This window comes from Lagenorhynchus albirostris, chromosome 8 (assembly GCF_949774975.1).
Source record: "Lagenorhynchus albirostris chromosome 8, mLagAlb1.1, whole genome shotgun sequence".
NCBI lineage: Eukaryota > Metazoa > Chordata > Mammalia > Artiodactyla > Delphinidae > Lagenorhynchus > Lagenorhynchus albirostris.
Window position 1 is genome coordinate 91,366,045 of NC_083102.1, and position 22,449 is coordinate 91,388,493.

At 40.1% G+C, this 22,449-nt stretch overlaps 2 protein-coding genes and 1 long non-coding RNA gene across 9 annotated transcripts in view; 2 read left to right on the top strand and 1 right to left on the bottom strand.

Moving 5' to 3' along the window:
• Positions 1–7,182, top strand: part of STARD3NL (STARD3 N-terminal like) — a 50,158-nt gene extending 42,976 nt beyond the window's left edge. For 3 of the 5 annotated variants that reach the window (XR_009542059.1, XM_060157342.1, XM_060157343.1), the window contains exons 8-9: positions 5,386–5,461; positions 6,687–7,182. Coding sequence is in view for 3 of the 5 variants with exons in the window: in XM_060157342.1 (XP_060013325.1) it covers positions 5,386–5,444 (59 nt within the window). In the remaining 2 variants the exon portion in view is untranslated. The remainder of the gene's footprint in view (positions 1–5,385; positions 5,462–6,686) is intronic. The other 2 variants (XR_009542060.1, XM_060157344.1) reach the window with 1 other exon arrangement.
• A 3,718-nt stretch (positions 7,183–10,900) lies between these two features.
• Positions 10,901–22,330, top strand: LOC132524837 (uncharacterized). Its single transcript, XR_009542056.1, has 4 exons — positions 10,901–11,047; positions 11,546–11,807; positions 20,312–20,417; positions 21,364–22,330. It is a non-coding gene; the product is annotated as an uncharacterized LOC132524837 (long non-coding RNA).
• Positions 16,626–22,449, bottom strand: part of LOC132524834 (T-cell receptor gamma chain C region C10.5) — a 36,547-nt gene continuing 30,723 nt past the window's right edge. For 2 of the 3 annotated variants that reach the window (XM_060157310.1, XM_060157309.1), the window contains one exon: positions 16,626–17,199. In XM_060157310.1, coding sequence (XP_060013293.1) covers positions 17,057–17,199 — 143 coding nt within the window. In that variant the 3' untranslated portion in view covers positions 16,626–17,056. Of the gene's footprint in view, positions 17,200–18,734; positions 18,771–22,449 lie in introns of all 3 variants that reach the window. The other variant, XM_060157308.1, reaches the window with a different exon arrangement.

The following is a 22,449-nucleotide window of genomic DNA, read 5'->3' on the forward strand; positions in this document are numbered from 1 at the left end:
GTTCTATCCTTGACATTACCCTCTGCAGTCCTAGTTTCCACTCACACGCGCAGAAGGCTTCTCCCCACTCCCACCCTCCCCCTGGCTCCCAGCAGTCCTAGGTAGAGGGTCTTTTGTCTCGGTTCTGTAAGATCTCTCCCACAACCCTGTCATCCTGGGTTGACTGCACTGTCTTTGGCAGTGACTTGGCCTGTTTCTATTACTGGGATATAAACTTGGGTTAGAGACTACATTGATTTATTCCCCACATTACATTTAGTAAATATTTTAACACACACACACACACACACACACACACACACACACACACACACACACACACACACACACACACACACACACACACACTAGAGTAAAAACAGACTCCAGGCAGAAAGAGCCACGTGAATATCAAAGGCACAACAATGGGACATAGGATATTAGGGGAACTCGAAGTAACTTGATATTCTGGACTGTTGGTGTTAGATTTAAAAGCAATATAAAATACAAAATCATAGAGTTAGATGAAATAAAGATATGAATTAGCAGAAAAGCTATTTCTCAGCCAGCAGAAACTAGAATAAGTATTAAACTTTCATTACCTCATTATAAGGATGATTTCCTTGAGATTTTTGTATGTCACAGGAATCATTCTTTCAAAAAAAAAGTTTGCATTACAGTTCATGCTTTTGTATAACTTTTTTTCTAAGACTAATAAAATTTCTCAGCCCCAGTGTATTTTTTTAATTAGAAGTTCAGAACAACAGGATAAAAATGTGAGGAATACCTCAGGCATTTTTCATCCAGCAAGCCGTTGGCTTCCTTCTTTGACTTTTACCACCACCTAGTGGCAGTTGGAAGCATTACCATTTCATTGAATTATGAAGCTAAACAAAAACAACCCTGTCAGCGTTCCACTGGGTGGCTGCATTGTATAAGACAAAGCCCAGATTAGTAGTGGGCAGAGGAGTGTTCAAAGTGACTTACTTTATTGTATTATATTTTCATTGTCTGAATGTTCAATTCAGGAAAGAATTAAGATTGAAAACTATTATTGGAATTAATGTGCCTAGAAAAGAAGGTTTTATTTTAAAATAAAGCTTTCTTATGAGGTCAGCAGACAAATATTAAATAGTCTTCTAGCAGCAGAAGTTATAAGCTTTTTGCCCTTAAACAGTGCTAATTGGTCCCTATCAATAAGAGGGTGTCTGAGGCCTGCCTTGCCTTTTCTTGTCTTTCTCTAGCACCTAATATAGTGCCTGGCACATAGTAAACTTAGAACTGTTGAAGGAATGAATGAAGAGAGAAAGAAAGAAATTGGAGGCACCAGAAATTTAAATGTTAGCATTTTTCCTTGTAAAGGAATGGCTTGAATTTTAGAATCACAGAGCTTTGGAAAATTAGCACATTTTAGTGGATGTACTTTTAAAGGATATAAAGGTGGTTTGTTTTACAGATTTGCTTGTTGGTTTAGCCATATCCTGTTTGCCTGTGTATTAAATGGAAAGAATGAGGGAGCAGAGTCCTTTCTCGGATGATTGGGTTGAGGTTGTTATGTGCTCAAACAATTTAAATGAACCAGTTGTGATGCTGGAGAAAAGGTAATTTGTCACCTCTTGAATCATTGAAAGACTGACTTAAAATAAAGACTAGCTCATTGCATACTATCATCTGTGCTAAACAAATCTAGATGAAGGCATTGAAATTTTTTTGTGTGTGTGTGCCTTCTAAAATGGGTGTGGCCACACCGCACAAGGATCTGTGGGCAAGGATGTTCAGTGCAGTATTGTTTATAAAGTAAAGCAGAGCAAAATGAAACCCAAGCCTGGGAACACCTAAAAAAGGCAAAACATTTAAATAACTTATGGTACATCCTTATCATAAATCCTATGAGGCTGTTAAAAGGAGGCTGAGGTTTATAAACTAATATGAAAAGATGTCCACTATATATTAAGTAAAAAAAGGCAACTTGCAGAAGAGTATATACACTGTGAGTCTATTTGTGTTAAACATGTGTATATATATATATATATACACTGTAAAATGTAGTTTTATTAGTACATTTGAAAAAAAATTAGTAAAATAAACTGCCTGAGGTCTAAAAAAGTAAATAAATAACTCATTAAAATAAAATGGAATTTAACATTTAAATACAATACTAGTTTACCTTTATAAATTATGGGCCATTTTTGTACGTTAGATAAGTTTTCTGGAGTTTTTGAAACATCTTTTTTTTTTTTAATTTTATTTTATTTATTTTTTCGTACAGCAGCAGGTCCTTATTAGTCATCAGTTTTATACACATCATTGTATACATGTCAATCCCAAGCTCCCAATTCATCCCACCACCAGCTCACCCCCCCGCCGCTTTCCCCCCTTGGTGCCCATACATTTGTTCTCTACATCTGTGTCTCAATTTCTGCCCTGCAAACCGGTTCATCTGTACCATTTTTCTAGGTTCCACATGTATGCGTTAATATACGATGTTTGTTTTTCTCTTTCTGACTTACTTCACTCTGTATGACAGTCTCTAGATGCATCCACGTCTCTACAAATGAGCCAATTTCGTTCCTTTTTATGGCTGAGTAAGGCACTGAAATTTAAATTTGACGCCATGCATGCTGGTGTGGGCTAAGTCTGTGAAATTATGTCCCCTACGGTGTGTGGCTGTGTCTTTTCAGTTGTTGTTGTTTTTAATTCTTTTATTTTTAAGCCTGGCTTCCTAGGGGTCACCCTTGTGTCTGCATAGCTTAGTGGGAGCCAATGATTAGACAGCCTTTGTGGTCAGTCACCTTGATTAAGACTTTCATCCTCGGCCAAAGGGATATTTGTATGTATTGGATAGCACATTCAAATTTCAGGTCTTTTTGAGTCTTCTTCAAAAAGCTTTTTCAGCTTTTTGAGTCTTCTTTTGCTGAATGTTTTCACACCTCCTCTGCATATGCTCACAGCCTCATGGTTTTTAGGCTATAACGTGGGTTCTCTTGGGTTTCCGTTGTGTATGCACACAGCTTCAGCCAAACATATGCGTGCTGCAGCCGTGACCATCACCTCAAACCAGCAGAAGCTCTGGCCCCTGTGCTCACATACCACTAAGTCTGCCATTTCACCATTGCATCACTTCTCACCCCAGATTAAATGAGCTCCTTCAACCATGTAAGTTTGCCGGCAGTCCTCACGGCCTGCCGTACTCTGGAAGGACCTTCATGCCATGGAGCTGGGTGATGGGAGGTGGGGGAAGAATGGGGGCAGCTGAAGGAAAGAGCAACATGGTTGTTCCCGCAATTCTGCAATTTTTCAAGCACTTCTCACATAGTTGTAAGCCTTTGGTCGTTTCCCCAGCACTGAACTTGCTCTCTGGTTCATCTAGTCCAGTTTTAGAGTTGCTTTTCGAGGAGAACATTTGTTGAACTCCTTATTCGACAAAAACATTTGTTGAACTCCTTATTCGACAATAACACCTTGCTAGCATTCGCTTTTAAATTACGGAAAGCATGTGCGTTATTACGTTTTAATTTAAAGTTTGGCTTTATTTAGGACTCGCAAATAGTTCCAAGCCACGTCAGCTCATTGTGGCTTGAGTGCTGTTACCCTGACAGGTGGAAAGTGAGCCCGGAAACAGGAAGGCTCGGTATGACCACTTTCCTTAGACTCCTTTCAAAGTGACATGGCAGTTAAACCGCTCCAGTGTCTCTAAGATTTCCAGCAGTTTAATAAGCTGGGAAGTGAAGCCTCCCAACCACTACCTCTTTATGTATTTGTTTTACCACAGACTTAACCTGAACGACATGACATCTATGAGGTTGAGGTGTGGGACTCAAAACTTTTCTTAAGATTCTCAGGCATTCATTCTTCTGTACCAGATTTGTTCTTGGCTATAATCCAGGCAGACGTTCTCGAAGAAAAAAGTGCCCTTTTAAAAAACTTTTTATTTATAGTTGATTTACAATGTTGTGTTAGTTTCAGATGTACAGCAAAGTGAATCAGTTATGCATATGCATATATCCACTCTTTTTAGATTCTTTTCCCATATTGGTCATGACAGAGTATTGAGTAGAGTTCCCTGTGCTATACAGTAGGTCCTTATTAGTTATCTATTTTATATATGGTAGTGTGTAGATGTCCATCCCAATCTCCCGATTCATCCCTCTGCCCCCACTTTCCCTCCGGTGAAAGTGCCCTTTTTGAAGTGTATTATCTGCTAAGAGTAAAGCAACAGTGGCGCTGGCTGCTTTTGCAGGTGAGTAGGTAACATCCTAACCTGTTCCCTTGGTCTCCTCACCACTCTCTTTAGTTCCCTTCCCTGAGTATGATAGGAATGCGTAATTGTTATAAAAATGTGTGGAAAGAACAAAAATGAAAGATCACGCTCCTTCAAACTATTCAGCAGCATTAGTATCGACAGTTCAGTTTGTTTCCTTCTACTTTTGTGTAATTCACATAATTGTTGGCCGTACTGTCTGTGTTATTTATACCCTGTTTTAAAAATGATAGTCACTTTAAGTTTATTGTAGAAATTTTGGAATATCCAGAAATGTACATAAGTCCCCTGGTCATTTATTTCTAGTCTTACTGATTTGTACAAGTATATCAAGTTTTTAAAATTTTTATCAAATCTGATCTTACACTATATTTCTCGTTACATATTTTTGCTTTTACTTTCTAGCGTATGCATTTCCCATGTTGTTATATACTGTATAAACACAGTTTTTAAGTGGATGGAAGATATTTCATGGAAATATAATAATTACTTAACTTTTCTTCTACTCTCAGACATTAGATTTTTCTTCTCATTTTTAGAGGGGAAGTCTTCATAATGGAAAAAAAATGTTATTTCCTCAGGGAGATATCCTAAGGATATCATCCCAGAGTGGAATGACTGGGTCACATTCAAGAATAATCGAAGGCTCACGCAACATTGACCCAGAATGGTTGTAACCGTGGTCGCTGGCAACAGCGCACAGTGGTGACATCAGCTTTACCTGTACATTGGAATCCCTCACTGCTCTCTCACTCACTGAATACAGCTATTTTTTCAAAATACGTAGATTAAATTATTAATACCCAAAGATACTTGGACTTGAAAAACAGGTAAGCTTTTCAGCAAAGAAGCACAAGAGGAGGAGCAGTGCATAATAGTCCTTGGTCCCTATGAATATTTTTAGAACATACGTGAAATCCATTTTGACAGATCGGTGCTTGCGATAGGTCCTATTTGAAAGGTTTTCCTCCTACAAGATATAAAGTAAAACTATTTTACAGTTTTGTTAACTTGAATCTCTTGTGGTTTAAACATATGTATCCCTCGTTTAAAATTTTATGCTCTTAGATTATAATTTTCAAGAAATCATTTGTTACTGTAATCGAATGCAGTACTTTTTCTCCTTCCCCTTCCCTACCATCTAGGATCTGAAAATGAAGCTGAAGAAAAGCAGGACAGTGAAAAACCACTTTTAGAACTATGAGTAAGACTTTTATTAAAGTAAGTCTTCGAAAAGGAAACTGTAATAATGAAGTGGTTAAATACGGAGCCTTTCTTTGAGTAGATTCAAAGTAAAATTCAAAGAATATGTGTGTGACTATACATTATATTTCTCCTAAGTACATAAATTTGTCAGGCACATTTTATGATGTAAAATCTCTTAACCTTTCCTAGGTATAAATTTGCGAAGGATGAGAAATACCTCAGAGTCCCGAATTTCTAAATAAGGATGACTTAGTTCCTTTTTGTTTATGTAGCCAGAATGTCTCCGTGTCAGACTTTGTTTAATTACAAAGCCTAACTTCTGAGGGCGGCGAGGGCAGCAGTCCTGGGAGGCTGGTACTGTCATTGTCTCCACTTACACGGAGGCGGGTGAGACTGAGGGTGAGTGACTGGTCCAAGGTCGCACAGCTGGCAGGGGCAGAGCCGGGACTCGGGCGTTCCGTGTGGTACCAGGATCTCCTCTGGTCCCGCACCGGATGGACGTCTCTGGAGGGTTCTGGAGCTTCTGAGATGACACATGTGGTCCAGTCACAGCAGTCGGGCCCGATGTACCTCCAGGTCAGGGCACGTTGTTCATTCCCTTCAAATCATCAAAGGAAACATTTCAACCTCAGAAATACGAGCAAATAAACATACAGGCAATGGTAGAAGCAGCAACCCTGCTTAATTATTTAACCACAGAAGGGAAAAGAGAGTAGATCTTAAAAGTTCCCATCACAAGAAAAAAAAATAATCCGTCTATGTATAGTGAGGGATGTTAATAGACTTACTGTGATGATTTCACGATGTACACAAATATAGAATCATTAGGTAGTATAACTTAAACTAATAAAATGTTATATGTCAATTATATCTCAACTTAAAAAAATAATGAAACAAAATGTAAAATTTTATTTAAAAGAAATAAAAGGCAGCCAGAGGCGGCCAGAGTCGCAGCAAACGGAGGCCCCGCCCTGCATCCGTGGTACCCAGCACACTCCGGCCCCTTTTTCTACAACAGTCTTCAGACGTAGGACAAAAATATGAGCATGTGAATAAGGACGTCCTTTTCTGAAATGCTTTAAAATAACTTCTTGGGTGGCCTCACGCGTGGTCTTTCAAGTGTCTGTAACACAGCCTATCTTTAGTATGTAGACTGTGTTGTAAATACATAGAGCAAAACGGAGCATTTTGCCTTTTTACACTACCTCTCAAATATTTCTGTGTTCTCTCTTTTTCTAAGTGTGAAAAACCTTCACTGAACGTCACCAGAGGGAAAAAAGCACTGAAACTGGGGGTCTCCCTTTTGAAGGTTGAAATGGTGACATCCACTGCTGACGTTACTGAACGGCTAATAACGAATTTATTGATTGTAATACCTCACAGACATGGTACCATCTCCACATACATTTAATCACCTGCCTGTGGCTGGTAAGATAATGTCATGATCCATCCTGTATTCAGTGAGACTTGAGTCTGACCTGTCAAAGAATAGTTGCAGAAAGTCTTGTGCTGTGTTCCTGATCAAAAGACTTCTTAATATATTGGAATAACACTTTTTTAGTATGCAGAATATCTTTTTATTTTGACTTGCAGAATGGAATTTTTTTGTTTCATGTCTTGGATTTCTTTTGTCTTTCTTTTTTAACTCCCTACATTTCCCTTGTGTTTTTTTAACTCATGCACATGCACTATTTGTACAATTTTAAAAGGTAATAAAATCCAACATATCAAAATGATCGGTTTTATTTTTCCTGTTTTGCATTATGTATTTGGCCTAAAGTGTTGGAATTGCAAAAGGGGAACATGAGGGATTGTGAATACATATAAAAAGTCACCAGAAATAGAATCGTTCTCTCAGAAGTATGATCTAAAATAGTCTGATTACTCTTCTTTGAACGCACTCTATGAAATCATTTTCCCTTGTGTTTAGCTAGTTTGAATTAAAATGAGCTCAATTGTATTGTGAGCTATTTTTGTTAAACAGGAATATTCAACGCAATGCTTCATGGGAAGGCAGCACGTCTATCAGTTTTCTTTCATTATTTATGGTGTCATTCAAGAAATACTCAACTGTGTATGATGGAAGTGGTGCTGGTTTGGATGGAAACTGACCATTTATGCAGATCAAATCAACTCCATCCATGCTTGGTCTAAGAATGGGCCACAGGACTGAAGTGCAGCTGGAAGCTCCCTGGGAGGCTGGGGCCTAACCAGGGGGAGCTTCTTCCATGGAGAAAGGGGGAGGGAGAGCTCCAGGGTCTGGCTTTGGACTAAAGCCTCAAGAATTCAGTGGTGTCATCACAACGAGAACATCCTGTCTCGGGAGGGGACCCCCATCTACACCATGACCACTGATGTGACCTGTGTGCCTTTAAGCTGAGAAGGAGCTCTCCCCAACACACTGGGTTGGACCAGTAGGATGTGGCCAGTCCTCCTAGGCGAGCAAGGGCCCCCCAGATGTTGGCTCTCAGAGCAGAGACCAGGAAGAATGAAGGATGTGACTTGAATGTGCTGTAAGGTCAGACTGGGAGAGCTAAAGCATTGAGCTCAGCCATAGAGCCGTGCTTCCCTCTGGGACTGGACGGATGGAGTCCAGGGCTTGGACCCCTGCTGGGTGGGGTGGAGGTGGGACACCTGCTCTCCATGCTCACGTTGCTGAGCAGCCCTTGGCCCATTCACCCATCACACTCTTATCTGATGTTAGTGCTTCTACTGAGCCTTGCTCAGGATGACTCTGAAGTCCTTTTGTCCCATTCGGGGAACATATGTGACTCAGTATATGACACTCAATTGCATGGGCGAGATCAGGGCCTCCATATCTCTGTTCTTGTGAGGGAAAAAGCACATCACATCTGTCCATGCGGCTGGGTTTAGGGGATCGAGTCTTGTGTCACCCTGTCTACACTGAGAAAATGAAACCAAGAAGTACCAGCCTCGGTAAATCACAGATCATGGAAGAGCATGGGTGGATGGTGGAATGTCAGGGATTCTCTTAGTGCTGCAAGGAGTCCTGTCTGCTCTTTCCTCCAGAACAGAGTCCTGAGCGTGGACAGAGAAGCAGCATCTGAATATTCTGGGCATAAGTTTCCCAGCTCACATAGGAGCTAATTGGAGGAACTGCATACAGGAATAATGGGGAGCCCTAAGCCACAGCCTGGAGTATGTTTGATAGCAATTACGTGCCTGTGTAGAGGGATGTTTTCTTTCCATTAGCTGTGACTCTTTGAAAGTGAGCAAAGTTGGTTGTGGTTTAACTGTTCTTATTTCCTTGTGACACCCCATCTACCCCTTGCACAGTCCCAACCAGCAGGGGCCGGTTTGACTTTGAGCATTTTCCACGAATCAACCACATTCGACAGAGCACATGAACAAAAGAAGCCTGAGAACCAGCCGCACCAGCGCCCTCCTGCCACTCACGCTGTCACCCTCACCACCACCGCCTTCCCGTCTCTGCACCTCCCAGGCCAGGGCAGCCCAGGGCGAGTTGGGAAAGGAAGTCGCTGAGAAGTTGGAAACCACAGGAGGCACTGCCCAGCAGGGCCCTGGCGGTGAAATCAGCTGCACAAAACTTTCAGAGATTTGCCATCTTTCCATCTTGCCTTTCTATGCTTTCCCAACGTAGAAATAGTTTCCAAACTCCAAGAGGAGGGCCAGGTACTTGGGCTAAAGAGATCTGCTCAAATATCTAATTTAGATAGTCTCAACCAAGGAGACTATCTAAATTAGATTTCATCTTTCTTGTATCTGGTTGCTCTTGTTTTGTTTCCAAATGGGAACCTCTATTTGGTTTTCAAAAGAACTAGTTTCACGGAAGCTGAAGTGAATTGTAAACACAGAAACAAACAAAAAAACAGCTTCCCAATTTTAAAGGAGACAATGTTTTAATTCTAATGCATAAAAAGGATTTTTACTTTAAAAGGATCAGAGAAAATAGAAAAATATACAATCACTTATTTTTTCAACCACCTACCATGCAGTGAACATTTTGTTTTGTGTGTGCCTGTAGAAATACACAGATACACATATAAATGAGCATCGTACTTGCTACTATTACCACTCAATAGAAAAAAGTGATCAAAGGACTGAACAAATATTGCGCAGGAAAGGAAATACGAATAGACTTCATATAAAGAGATGCTTATCCTCACTCACAGAAAGAGAAAAACAAAACCACAATGAGATAGATGAGATACTGTTTCTCACCTGTCAGATCAGCAGAATCCTGACCTTTGACTGCACTCCCCCAGCATTCACCTACATTGTGGTACAGATGCAGGATGGTGCTGTGTCCATAATAGGCAAGTTGGCCATAGCTGTCAAAATGACCAATATGCACGGTCACAATGACATAAAACACTATTATAATTTCAGCATCTTTTGTAATAGCAAAAGAGTGGAAATAAGCCAATGACATATCACGGGGCCACTGATTTTTGTAAAGTATTGTAATTCACCAGTGAAATATCACACAGCTCTCCATGTGTCCCCAGAGACTGACATGAAAAGAGCTCTAGGTGGTATAAGTGAGAAGAGAGGTGCAGAAGAATGTATATTGTTTACTACCTTTGTGTATGAAGCCGGAAATTAGAATATGTATACACGCATATACATATATGTTTCATTTATTTATTTATTTTGTATGTTCATTTGAATTTGCTAAATAAAAACTGGAAGTGTGCAGAGGAGAGAGAAGTGTGACCTGTAAGAGGCAGGGACGTAGATACAGTGGTTGAAGCAAGGTTTCTTAATGCAATTTCTAGAGTGTTTTTGATTCATTTGGAACCATGTGGTGGTATAATCTAACAATTTTACTGGAGTTCGCTAGGCATATTAGTTTTTCAACCACACTTCCTGACTAATTCTCCATTTCCTTAAATAATGTACATTTTTTTGGAAGATGCATAGTAGTCTGTCATATGATGTCCTTTAGTTTATTTCTGTAGTTTCTAATTGGGCATTTGGGTTACTTTGGGCTGCTGTAAGTGGTGCTACATTTGATGGACATCTGGGCACATAAATCTCAGTACATACATTTTGTTTCCTTAGGAAATTGATGCGTGGACGGTAAGATCACTTTCCAGGTGAAGCACGTTGTACATTCGTGTAACGGGCTCTGCGACGACTCCTTGCTGCCTGAGGTCTGAGCTGGCAGTACTGGGACTGTTTCAGTCACTTGCTGCCTCAATCCGGCTGCACATTAGAATTACTGAAGGGGGCTTTTTAAAGTCTGATGCCTGGGCTGTTATGAAGTCTGGGCCTCAGTGATTCTTCCTTTCCTCCCTCCCTCCCTCTCTCACCCCCCCTCCCTCCTTCCCTCCCTCTCTTCCTTCCATTTATTTTGAGTTATAATTAACATTCCATGGGTTCCCAAGAAGACAGCAACTGTTGTAATGGATAAAGCAGTAGGGCTTAAGTCATGCAGACCTGGCCCATGCGAACTATGGCGCTGCTCTGTATTAACTTGGGGTATATTTCTTAGTTTCTCTGGGGCCTGGTGTTCTCATCAGTGAAATGAGTGTCATACCTGATCTGTGTTTTAGTGAGAGCATCGAACGTGAAGCAAGCAAACTGCCCAGCAGAATTCCTGATGCTCACTAAGTGGTAGGTACTTGCTATTATTCAAAGAAAACAAAAGAAAGCAAACATACAAAATTAGCCTAAGAGACCATTACAGAGACCATGCACTTACCCAGACTAGTTTTCATGGCTAACAGAAATGTTGAATTTCTAGCTTTTTGGCTGAATTATACCAGCTTGGTGTATGTAGTATTTCTAGTTATCTCTTTTTACTCAGAATTTCTAATTGACAATTATATATGACTTTGAATAAATAAAGTGGGAAATCCTGTATTACTTAATCATGGCCTGCTAGATTGACAGGAAGCCTTCAAAAACTGAAGTCTATGAGGGAAAGAATTCCAAAACAGTAAAGAGAATTCATAATGGGAAAAACTTTGAGAATTGCTGCCTTCAAGTTTCCCTTTTGTATACTTGAGAAGTGTATGATGTACTCTAGTTCTATAAAAACAACTGACACATGAGAGTTCTAATGTGGAATTGTATCCATCTTTGCCTAACTTTTCCATTTCGCACCTGCAGATGCAGCCTGCTGTCGTGGTATATATTTTATCCAACCAAGTGTCATGGACTTTAGTCACAGAGGTTCTATCAGTGGTTGGCAAGTCAGTGTATAAAAGTCTTCCCGGCATGAAAAATTTGGGGGCAGGTTGGCCTCTGACCCTTTAATTGCACGCACAGCCTAGGAGCAAGGAGAGGAAACGTGGACAGGGAAGGAAATTTTCCTGTTTTAACCGAAAGTAAATGTAACCTGTTTCTATAATAGCAGCAACTAATGTAGAAGGTAAGAGCAGAGCTCCAGTAGCCAGGCTGCTTGGGTTCAAATCCCAGGTCTGTTTCTTATTAGCTGTTTTCACTCCAGGGACCCTCCTTAACCCTCTCTGCCTCAGTTTCTCCATCTATAGAACAGCGATAACTGCACGTGTCTTGTGAGAGCTAAATAAGTTAACAGGCACTTAGACCAGTACCAGAAAGCCTTTGCTATTATTACTTCATTGGGTTATTAATCATTGAATTTGTACATTGCCATAGAAATCTGAAGTGACTTAATTTGAACACTTTCTTCTAAAGATGGGTAAACTTAGGCAACGTGACATGGTCAAGGAGAAATGACACAGCTGGTTATAACAGACCGGGAAGTGGAGGCTATAACGATGGGATGTGAGGTAGAACCTCTGGTCCAGGGTTCCTCCCCCAATACCACATTGTAGCCACGCTGTAGTGGAAAAGGACTGGACCAAAACGATGTATGCCTTCCTCCCACCTCAGAAATGCCCCTGGACATATAAGAGGCTTCCACAGGGAGATTCTGAGGATCTCAGGGCCCGTTGAGTCTAGGGGAGGAGCTGTGGTGTCAGGATGCTCAGAGCACCATCCAGTGTCCTGCTCTGCCTGAGAATCTCAGTCCAATTCATTACACCCCCCAAAAGAGCAGTTACAAATCTAGACACACTCACAGAGTAAGGCAGGATTTCCATGATGTGGACAATAAAGGGAACAGCTATGGTGATTCCAGAGTACGTACATGAGGAGAAGACAGGTGTACCCACAAGTCCTTTAGAACATTCTCACCGACTCCTTGAAGGATGTCTTTAGTCAAGAAGCAGTGCGTGTTTCATTTTGCTGTGGCTTGTTCTATTTTTGTTTTTCCCAGTAGAAAGTGAGTCAAGGACAAGCCATAAGATCCTAGGAAACAAAATATGATCTCTGAGTTCAGAGAGCCCTGGCTGTAACTGACTATTACTTACAAAATAGTGACCAGGAGCAGAATACTTAACCTCTCCAATCTGTAAACTGTGGCTATAACTGTACCCTCCCCCAAGGGCTCTTAGACAATGAATGCGATTCCTGGGAATTGTTAAAACCGAGTCCCTGATCCATCCACACCCACCCTGTCTGCAGGGAAATGAGATTAGAGATGATCCTCAGTGTGTCTGCGTGTGTATGTGTGGAATCCACTGTTTTTACAGTAGAGCTACTGACAGTAGTTGCTAATGTTGTCGAGGATGTGCACGGACCAAACATTATTAACTCGTCTAATCCTCACGCTCCAGGAGACAGGGCGCTGTAACTTCATTACACACAGAAGGAAATGACAGCACAGAGTTCAGATCGCTGCCTGAGATCACACAGAAATGTACCAATAAAGACCCAGGGCTCTGTCACTTGAATTCATCAACCAGGTCAGAAAAAAAATTCCTCCTCCAACTCCAGTCAATACTTATTAGTAAAAGAATGTAGGATGGCTTTGTAGTTAAGTATTATTTTCAAAGCAATGAATTGTCTGGCTCTACATTAAGAATTTAATTACACTCTACATCTGTACTTGTAAGAGTTGCCAGATTTCTCTTGGCAAACCAGCAACCACATTAGCACTTAACCTTTTCTTAAAGGAAAGGAAATGTACTTAGAAGTGACTAGGATTCCAAAGGGTTAGTTAGAATCAGCAGAGAATTAAATTTGTATGTGCTCTTTATGTGACAACCTACTGCTGAATGGCTGAAGAGCTGAATCAGCTTGCTACCCACTGGTAGCTTTTAGAAGTTTCTCTCTTTAGGGCTTTTCCACCGTGAATCACTAGAGAAAGCCCCTGTTCTGTTGCCCCAGTATTGTGACAGGAGAAAGCCCCTCGGAAGCATCAGGAGGCATAAAACAAGAAAGTTGTGCATGGTGTGAGATAAGGATACGATTTCATTTTGTTTTCCTTATGGGTAACCAGTTGCCTCAGCAGCATTCAGTGAAGAGTTGATCCTTTCCCCACTGATTTCCTCCATTGCCATCCCTGTTTTGTGTAGGACTTTATATGAATTGGTCTCCGTTCTCTTCACCTTTTTCTCCCTGTTTATCCTTGTCCCATACCACTCTGTCTAAATTATGTAGTTCTATAATAAATCTTGATACATTGAAGGGCCATTCACCACCCCACCCACACTTACCTTATTTATATTCTCCAGGACTCTTGGCTATTTTTGGCCCCTTTCTCTTCCATATAAAATTTAGAAACAACTTGTAAAATTCCACAAAATACGTTTTGTGTTTTCATTGGACGTGTGCAGGATCCGCAGATAATTTTGGAGAGATCTGACATCTTAAAAACATTAAATATGCCCTTCCCAAAACATGGTATTTCTTTACTTATTTCATTCTTCTTTAATGTCTTTCACTAAAATTTTATAATTTTCTTCAAAATGTTCCACATTAAATTTAGACTTAATTCTAGATTTTGTAGATAGGTGAAAGACTTAGGTAGATAGAGAGATGATAGATAGATACATAGATAGATGCTAGTTAGATAGATATAAAGAATTACTATGTCACCTTTTTGAATTTCATTTTCTATTTTCTGCAAATATGTGTAAATGCAAATTACTTCTATATATCAATTTGATATCCAACATCTTTATTATGTTCTTATTAATTCTAATCATTTCCTATTGTTTATTTTGGAATTTCTTGTAAACAGTCATATGATCTATGGATAGTGAATTGTGATAGATTTGGTTCTTCCTTTCCAACTTTTATGTCATTTATTTACTTTTCTTCTGTTATAATACTTGCCCAGCTGATTTTGCTTAGTATTTGCCTAGTAGATCTTTTTTTTTTTTTTTTTTTTTTTTGCGGTACGTGGGCCCCTCACCGCTGTGGCCTCTCCCGCCACGGAGCACAGGCTCCGGACGCGCAGGCCCAGCGGCCACGGCCCACGGGCCCAGCCACTCCACGGCACGTGGGATCCTCCCGGACCGGGGCACGAACCCACGTCCCCTGCACCGGCAGGCAGACTCCCAACCACTGCGCCAGCAGGGAAGCCCTGCCTAGTAGATCTTTTTCCACCCAAATGCCTTTACATTTTGATTGTGTCATATACAAGCAATATATTGTTGGATTCTGTTTTTTATATAATCTATTATTTTTGAAATGCTTACTGAGTTATTTGGATTCATTACTACTAGGTTATTTTGTGATTTACGTTTTCTCTTTCCTCTCTGTTTTCTTACCTTTTTATTATTAATTTTCCCCATTCTATTTTTCTCCTCTCTTGCTTTTTCTCTTTAGTGGTTGCCCTAAAGAGCTTCAATAAGGGAATTTAACTCAACACAATGTAAAGTTAAATCAATATAAAAGCAAAGCCTTAGAACAGATCATTTCTCTCTTGATTATAATTGAGATATTATTTTCCTTTATATAGTAATTGTTTATTTAGATTAACACGCATGCCATATTTTTGGCTTATAATTTCTTGCCTCTCAGGTGCCTCCATTCGAGATCACTTTTTCCTTCTTTTTTTTTTTTTTGAAATACTTATCTTAGAAATTCCTTAATCTATAAGTTAATATATTTTCCTTTGTCCTGGAGAGGTAGGCTTAGAGGATAATGAATTTTAAGTTGACAGCAGTTCTCTCACAGAAAGTTGACGCTATTGTTTAATTGTCTTCTGTTTTGTATTGCTGCTGTCGAGAGGTCAGGTTTTAATCTAAACCTAAATTTAGATTAAATTTAGATTAAACCTAAATTAGGTTTAATCTAAACCTAAACCTAAACCTAATCTGACCTAAATTTTTGCCATTTGTAAGCAATTTCTCTCTTTTCTCTGGCTGATTTTAAAATCATGTTTTTGTCTTTGGTCCTACAGTTTTACAGCAACTTGGCTAAGTATACCTTGCTTTTTATTTATCCCATTTGAGATTGATTAGACTTCCTGAAACTGAGGATTCATGCCATACAACAATTCTGGAAAATACTTAGCCATTATCTCTTTAAATATTGTCTTTCCTCCATTCTTCGTGTTCTTTTCTTCCAGAAGTCCATTTGTAAGTATGTCAGATATTTTCTTTCTTTACTCCTTTTTTTCTAATCATATAGATATACATATTTATATATTTTCTACATGTTATATGTGAGGTATATCTACCTATCTGTGTGTGCATGTAATTTATTCATTTTTAGATTCTAGCTTATAAATTTTTTCTACAATGCATGACTTGTTTAACAATTAAGTTTCCAGTTTACTGTATTTTTCAACTGAGTTTAGTTGAAAATTTTGTCCGATCATTTTGATAGTCTCTTGCTCCTGTTCTTATTCTTTAATTATATTTATAACAGCCTCTCTTATTTATTAAAAAAAATAGACCCAGGGTTCAAACTCAGGCCCTCTGGGGTCAGAATCTGTGTGCTTCACCCCCCGCCCAGTGCCCCTCTGGCGTCGCTGCAGTTCTCATGGGGTTAATGTGAGGGTCAGGAGTCAGTGCCTGTGAGACACTAGTACAGATCTGAGCACACACGGTGCAGGTCACGCTGGCTGTTATACTGTCATCACAGGAATGTCCCAAACCAATGAATCTGAATCCGGTGACCTTTGAAAGTGAAGGAACCCGGGCACCTTCGTTTGGCGGTGGGTGCCGTTGGAGCCAGTGCCCCAAAGAAAGGACTATGATCAGCACCTCAGGGAAAGACTCAGAAATGCAGTGTGACCATTATTACAACCAGCACTGGATTTGATAGCTCGGTTGTCATGCTGTTCCTTACCTTGGTTAGATTTCATGAGATTAAAATACACAGACAAAAGTGGACTTCTGATTTGTTTTTTTATTTTTCATGTCTCTTATGAAAATCAAAGGACAGGATTCAAGTGGCAAAGCTGGTGGCCCCAGGGTGGGTGGCAGGGAGGGTGGGGGCCGTGGTCTGGGTGGAGGCACTGAGGGAGGAGAGGAGAGCTGCCCGCTGTGTGCCCTCAGGAGGCACGAGGACTCGGGGGCAGGAGGACCTGAGGAGGTTGTGGGGACAGTGGTGGGAGAGGCTCCCCTGGGCCAGCCCTGGGCCCTGCCCCTGAGTAATGGTAGAATTCCCTGTTACGGAGTCAAACTGTCTGCTTGCCCAGTGGTTTGAAAAACCCTTACACAATAATGGCACATAGAAGAATACACATGTGAACTGAAATAACCCAAACCCAGAAAGGAAGCCCAGCTAGATCCTCAGCAGACACTTTTAGAGACAAGAGATGATGAAGGAAAGGTGACCCCTTTGTGGTGTCCTCTGTCACGAGCTCTTCGCATGGCCGCAGACGGCTGTTCTTCTACACACACAGAAGGAGATGATGACAAAGTAGACCAAGCTCTTGAGGAGGAGAAGGAGGTAGGTGTAGCAGGCACAGGTGTTCGTGAGCTGCAGCTGCAGGGAATCTAGGAGAAGACATCTTGGTTAGTTTCACCTGTTCTTTTGAGAGGCTAAAACACAGTGATGGGGGAACGCATCACAGTCAGAAGTATCAATGAGATTCGTATGAGGGGTACAAATCAGGGAAATCTGCTGGTGTTCACAGTGGGGTGGTTGGGGGCTTAGTAAAGAGAACATTGCACAAAGTGGAATAAACATTTTAATCCAAATTCTCTGAAACTTTAGGATCTCATGCCTCAGTCACCTGTATTTTCTTTAACATCTCTCACGGTGGCTAGGATGTTATTAGGTAATGACACTTCCTCTCCTATCAAGTTTTCGAAGACATATATGATGTGAAGAAATAATTAACAACAGTGATGACGGGCCTGACTTGGCTACTGAATGGACCACAAGGCTGAGTCCGTTCCTGGGAAAATTTCCCTTTTCCACGCTTCATCTTCATAGAGTCAGAATTCCAGAATCACCAGCACTTGGTGTGGAAAGGGATCTCAGGAGGTGATGTGCTCAGAACTCACTGCCCTCAGTCAGCTCAGGTGTTAGGTGAGTTCCAGGCCCCCTGGTAGGGGGAACGAAAGAAGGATCAGCAGGGCCAGAGCCAGTGCTTCTAAATTCACTTAGAATCTTCATGTGGGGAGAAAGGGCCACCAACTAGTACTGATTCTGTGCTAGCTAAATGGACACCCTATTCCACATATGTGACCTTATGTCTGCAATAACTGAGTAGGGTGTAATTGTTCCCTATGGGCGGATGATGACTGTATTGCTCAGAAAATGTAAGGAATTTACCCATATTCATGCAACTAGTAATGAAAGAACTGGGGTTAAAGTCCAGTCTGTGATAGCGGAAGCCCACGCTCTTACACCCCTGCCCACTCTGTCTCAGGGCTTTGACCTTGGGATTCTTGCTCTATATTTATACCTTAGAGGAGGGATAGAGAACTGAGTAAGCGCATGAACCATTGATTCAAATGGGTTGGGTTGAATCCGCAGACAGAGCTGTGTGGCTTTGTACAAGGGACTTAATTAATTGTAGCTCACTGCCCTCATCTGTAAAGTGAGGGAAAAATATTGTATCACCTCCTAGGAGTATTATAAGCAGTAAACAGGATATGTAGGCAAGACACAGCACAACACCTTGTGTATACGAAGTTCTCAGTTAGTGTCAGTTCATGTATTAGGTACTAGCAAGGGCTAAAACTTAAAAAAAAAATCTACAAACAACTTGATACCACGTTTCCCTAGTCATTAGAAACACAAGCCACACAAGTAGAGGAAATCCACTGTTGAAATAATTCAGAACCTATCACTGCACCCCCTAATTTAGAGTCACGTCACACCAAAACCGGCATTTACTGTGTTAAGGTGACTCCTAGGAAATGATGATAGATTTACTTAAACCATCACTCAGTCTATTTCTGCAGCATCCAGACATTCTGGTTTTTCTCCCTTAAACCAAGGAAGTTCAAAAGTTCAATTTATCCAGAGGAAAAAAATGTGCTGCAGCATGACATAAAGGCAAACCTAGACAAAAACTTACCACTTCCTTTTTTCACGCAGGCATGTGTAGTGACCTCTACAAGAAATAAGAGCAAGTATTAGTGAATTGTTTATATCCGTTATTTGACAGTGTGCAGCTCTGTGTGTGTCTCTGGATAGACAGACTGATAGAATCTGCAGAGAGAGGAGAGAATCTTTAAAAATAAGATGCCTACAATCCGGGAATAGATGGTCTGGTTCAATGTAATTCAGTAGATCTAGTGCATATACTGTTTTCTGTATCTGAGGATGTTCAAGTTCATGAAGGGTACATTTTTGTTTTTCTTTATTACAGCTGGAGGGTAATATCCAAGACCATCTTGGTTTCCTTCTGTGTTCGCATCTCCTACACCCCAAAGCGTTCAGGAAATACTGTCAAAAGACAAATCGTCAGAAAAAGCGGCTGCTCTACATCTTCAGCGCCCACTGCTGACATGAAGGGATGCTCCCCAAAGGGATGCATCCAATCCCAGAATCTACAACAGAATCTCATGTTTGAAGGAGTCTGGCTTAGGTAAATTTCCCATCAAAAAAAAAAAAAAAAGAAGTGAAACCTTTCCAGATCACACATACCCCCAGTATCCCCAACTCATGTATGTGATTTTCTGCAGTTGTGGAGTTTGTGGACGTCAGGATAACAATATAAATGAGGCTAATAGCTAGTGAGTGATTATTACTGTGCCAGGTACTTGCTTAAATACTTCATATGCACTATCTCCTTTAACTCCCCAGTGACACTGGAGTGAGTTGTATTTGGGGGTATGGCACGGTACAAAAGAGGAATAAAGATTAGAGGATAAGTCACATCAGTGATGACAGAGTGCATTCAAAGGATGGTCATGGGGGATTAAATGAGATAGAGTAGGTGGGAAGTACTTTGTAAAAAATAATCCATAGAAATAAAGAGAAATTAATCTATAGAGAGACAACATAATTCCACCATGGTGGACACTGAAAACATCTTCTTTTCCAGAGATCTTAATTATTCTTAACAAATGAAATATTTATTACAGGAGCTCAGCATTTCAGTTCAATTCTTTCCAGGATAGAGAGATAGACCAAATCATATTTCTAGTTAATATGAAAACCTGAGGTGAAAGGTGTATTTATCTACAATGAAAAAAAAAAGGCAAACATTCATACAAAAACAAAATTTCTTTAAAAAAATAATAGACTGTTGGATGGAGGAAATCAGAGACACTGAGGTTGTTTGGTTTATCCTTTTCCCCTACATTCAAACAAAAACAAAATTTCTTAAAAATAATAGTAGACTGTTGGATGGAGGAAATCAGAGACACAGAGGTTGTTTGGTTTATCCTTTTTCTCCTAGGTGTGTTTTTGTACATATGATATGGTTCTAGTTTATGATATGGTTCAGGGAGATCTTTAGTTGGTTTGCTCTAAAAAATGGCTTCGAGGTACAAGTATCCCCTATTTTTCAAAAGTTTACGCCACTTCGCTTTTACGAAAGACCTACATTAGTACCTGTTTTTGCTAACAGAAAGAAATCTGAAGAGGATTTTCACTTTTATGAGAAAAGGTTAAAAGCAAAAATAGCGTTTAGTGTTTGTTTTGCAGCCAGCCATGATAGAGGCAGCGGGCGCTCCAGCAACAAGAACAGCATCACCAAGGGACTACACTCAGCATTTCAGCATCAAGCTGCCATAGCTCTGAACTGTTATCTGTGAGCATCTGTGCCTTATCTCCATTTACTTTGCCCATCTGTTAGCAAGATCTGTCTTAAGATGATTGCTTCTTCGCTTTATGCCTTTCATCTTAGGAAAGGTTTCATAGGAACAATCTACTTTCAGGTAGAGAGTAAACCTGTGTAGACTTTGGGGTAAATCCCAAGAAGGAAAATGTTAGTACACTCACGTTAGATGTTAAAATATACTTAAGAACTGACTTTAATATGTCTTAAAAACCTCTCTCTTTTCCTTTCAGCGAATTTATTTATTATAAGATAAATAAAAATCACTTATCACCATGCATTGATTGAGGTAAAAACAATAGCATAAAAAGTTTTCATCATAAAATTTGTGTGAATATCCTAAGTTCTCTTTCTCAATCAAGAACTTGGACCAGATTACTTTTATGAGCCTTTAAGATCACTTCACTCATTTGTGCTTCCATGTTATATTTTATCTTTCATTAAGACAACAAAAACAACAACCAACAAAAAGTTCTATGAAACAGCATTAGGAGTTTAGTGTAGAATGACATTGACAGAAATGCCCTCATTTGCTATGTTGCACTGAGAAGCCCATGGAAGACATTTATTTCAGAAATGGAGTGCCAAGTAAAACACATTATGAACTGGAACTTCTCTCCTTTATGATCGTCATCACCATGGAACTTATCATTTTGTTTTTCCCTGATCACTAGCAAAATCAAAACCTAATAAGACCTTTAAGCCCAAGGTTATGTTAAACTTACACTTTGCGTATTTGCTTCCCCTCTGTTTCTTAGCTGTAGAAATAGAAAATTAGGGTTGTTTTTGTAATCTTACTCTAGTTAGTTTGAGAAAAGCATATCGATAAATATGATGAATGCATGAATAAATACATCAGTGTTATGGTTTAGAAAGCAAGCATTTTCACTGACGTTATTTCATTTGCTCTTCATCGCAGCCCCAGGACAAAGCCAAGGCAAGTGCTCGGATGTAATTTGATCATTGGATGAACTCACGATCTGAGAAGATAAAGACTTGCTTCAGAAATTCAGACTGCTACACACCAAAATCTCTGCACAGTTTTGTTTTATGCTTGGTTGCCACTGCTTAAAAAGTTTTCCTAACCACAGAGAAAAGAAGTGATAACAAAATGGTTTCTTCTGATGGGCACTCTGGGTCCTTTGGTCTGTTAGGTGAACACTCAGGTCATTAAGTCCCGAGTCCAGTGAGTTACAGGACCACTGCCAGGGCCAAGGTACAACCAGCCCTCTGCCCACACTGTGTGGATATGCACAACATCTGCATCAAAAGGTCTCCTTTGGGACATCATGCCTGAATCATGAGAGACCCTGAGTGATTAGGAAAAGTGTATATTCTCTTCACTGTACTGCATCCTCCTGGGACAGTAATTCACCCGAGAGTGTTCGTCCACACATCCCTCCAGGCCCGGCACGTGCTAGGGCTGCAAGAGAAGTTTCTTGAGAGGCGTTTACCAATGGCAAGAAATACATTCATTATGTAAAATGGGAGTAAGTCTGTACACTTAAGGCTCACCCAATCTTCAATTACAAAATTTTAGCTTAAGTGGTAGGTAAAACACAAACCTCAAAAACCTAAGACCATAATAAACATGAAGCAGTAATTATTCTACATTTTGTTGAGCCATGATCTGGCTTCCTCATACGAACACCATTTTGTCATTTAATAACTCATTATTTCTGGGTTATACTTTGAGTAAAGTAAGAGTGAAGTGAGAGGAACTCTGCTTGCTGACTGGAACCTTCTTGAAAGATGTGTGATTGTTCTTATTTCCTGATCAAGTAAGGTCATCAAAAATGGAATCTCTCTTTGTGCATTTATTGTGTGCTAACTTGATAGGTACTTTGACATGCGTTGTTTCATTTAATCTATACAGCAACCCTAAAATACATCATTGTGACCTTTATATTTCAGATGATAAAACTGAGCTGAAAAAGCTTCAGTAAATTTTTTTCTTTTTTATGCTTCAAAGCCAATACAATTTTAATTTTGTGGGGAAATAGCA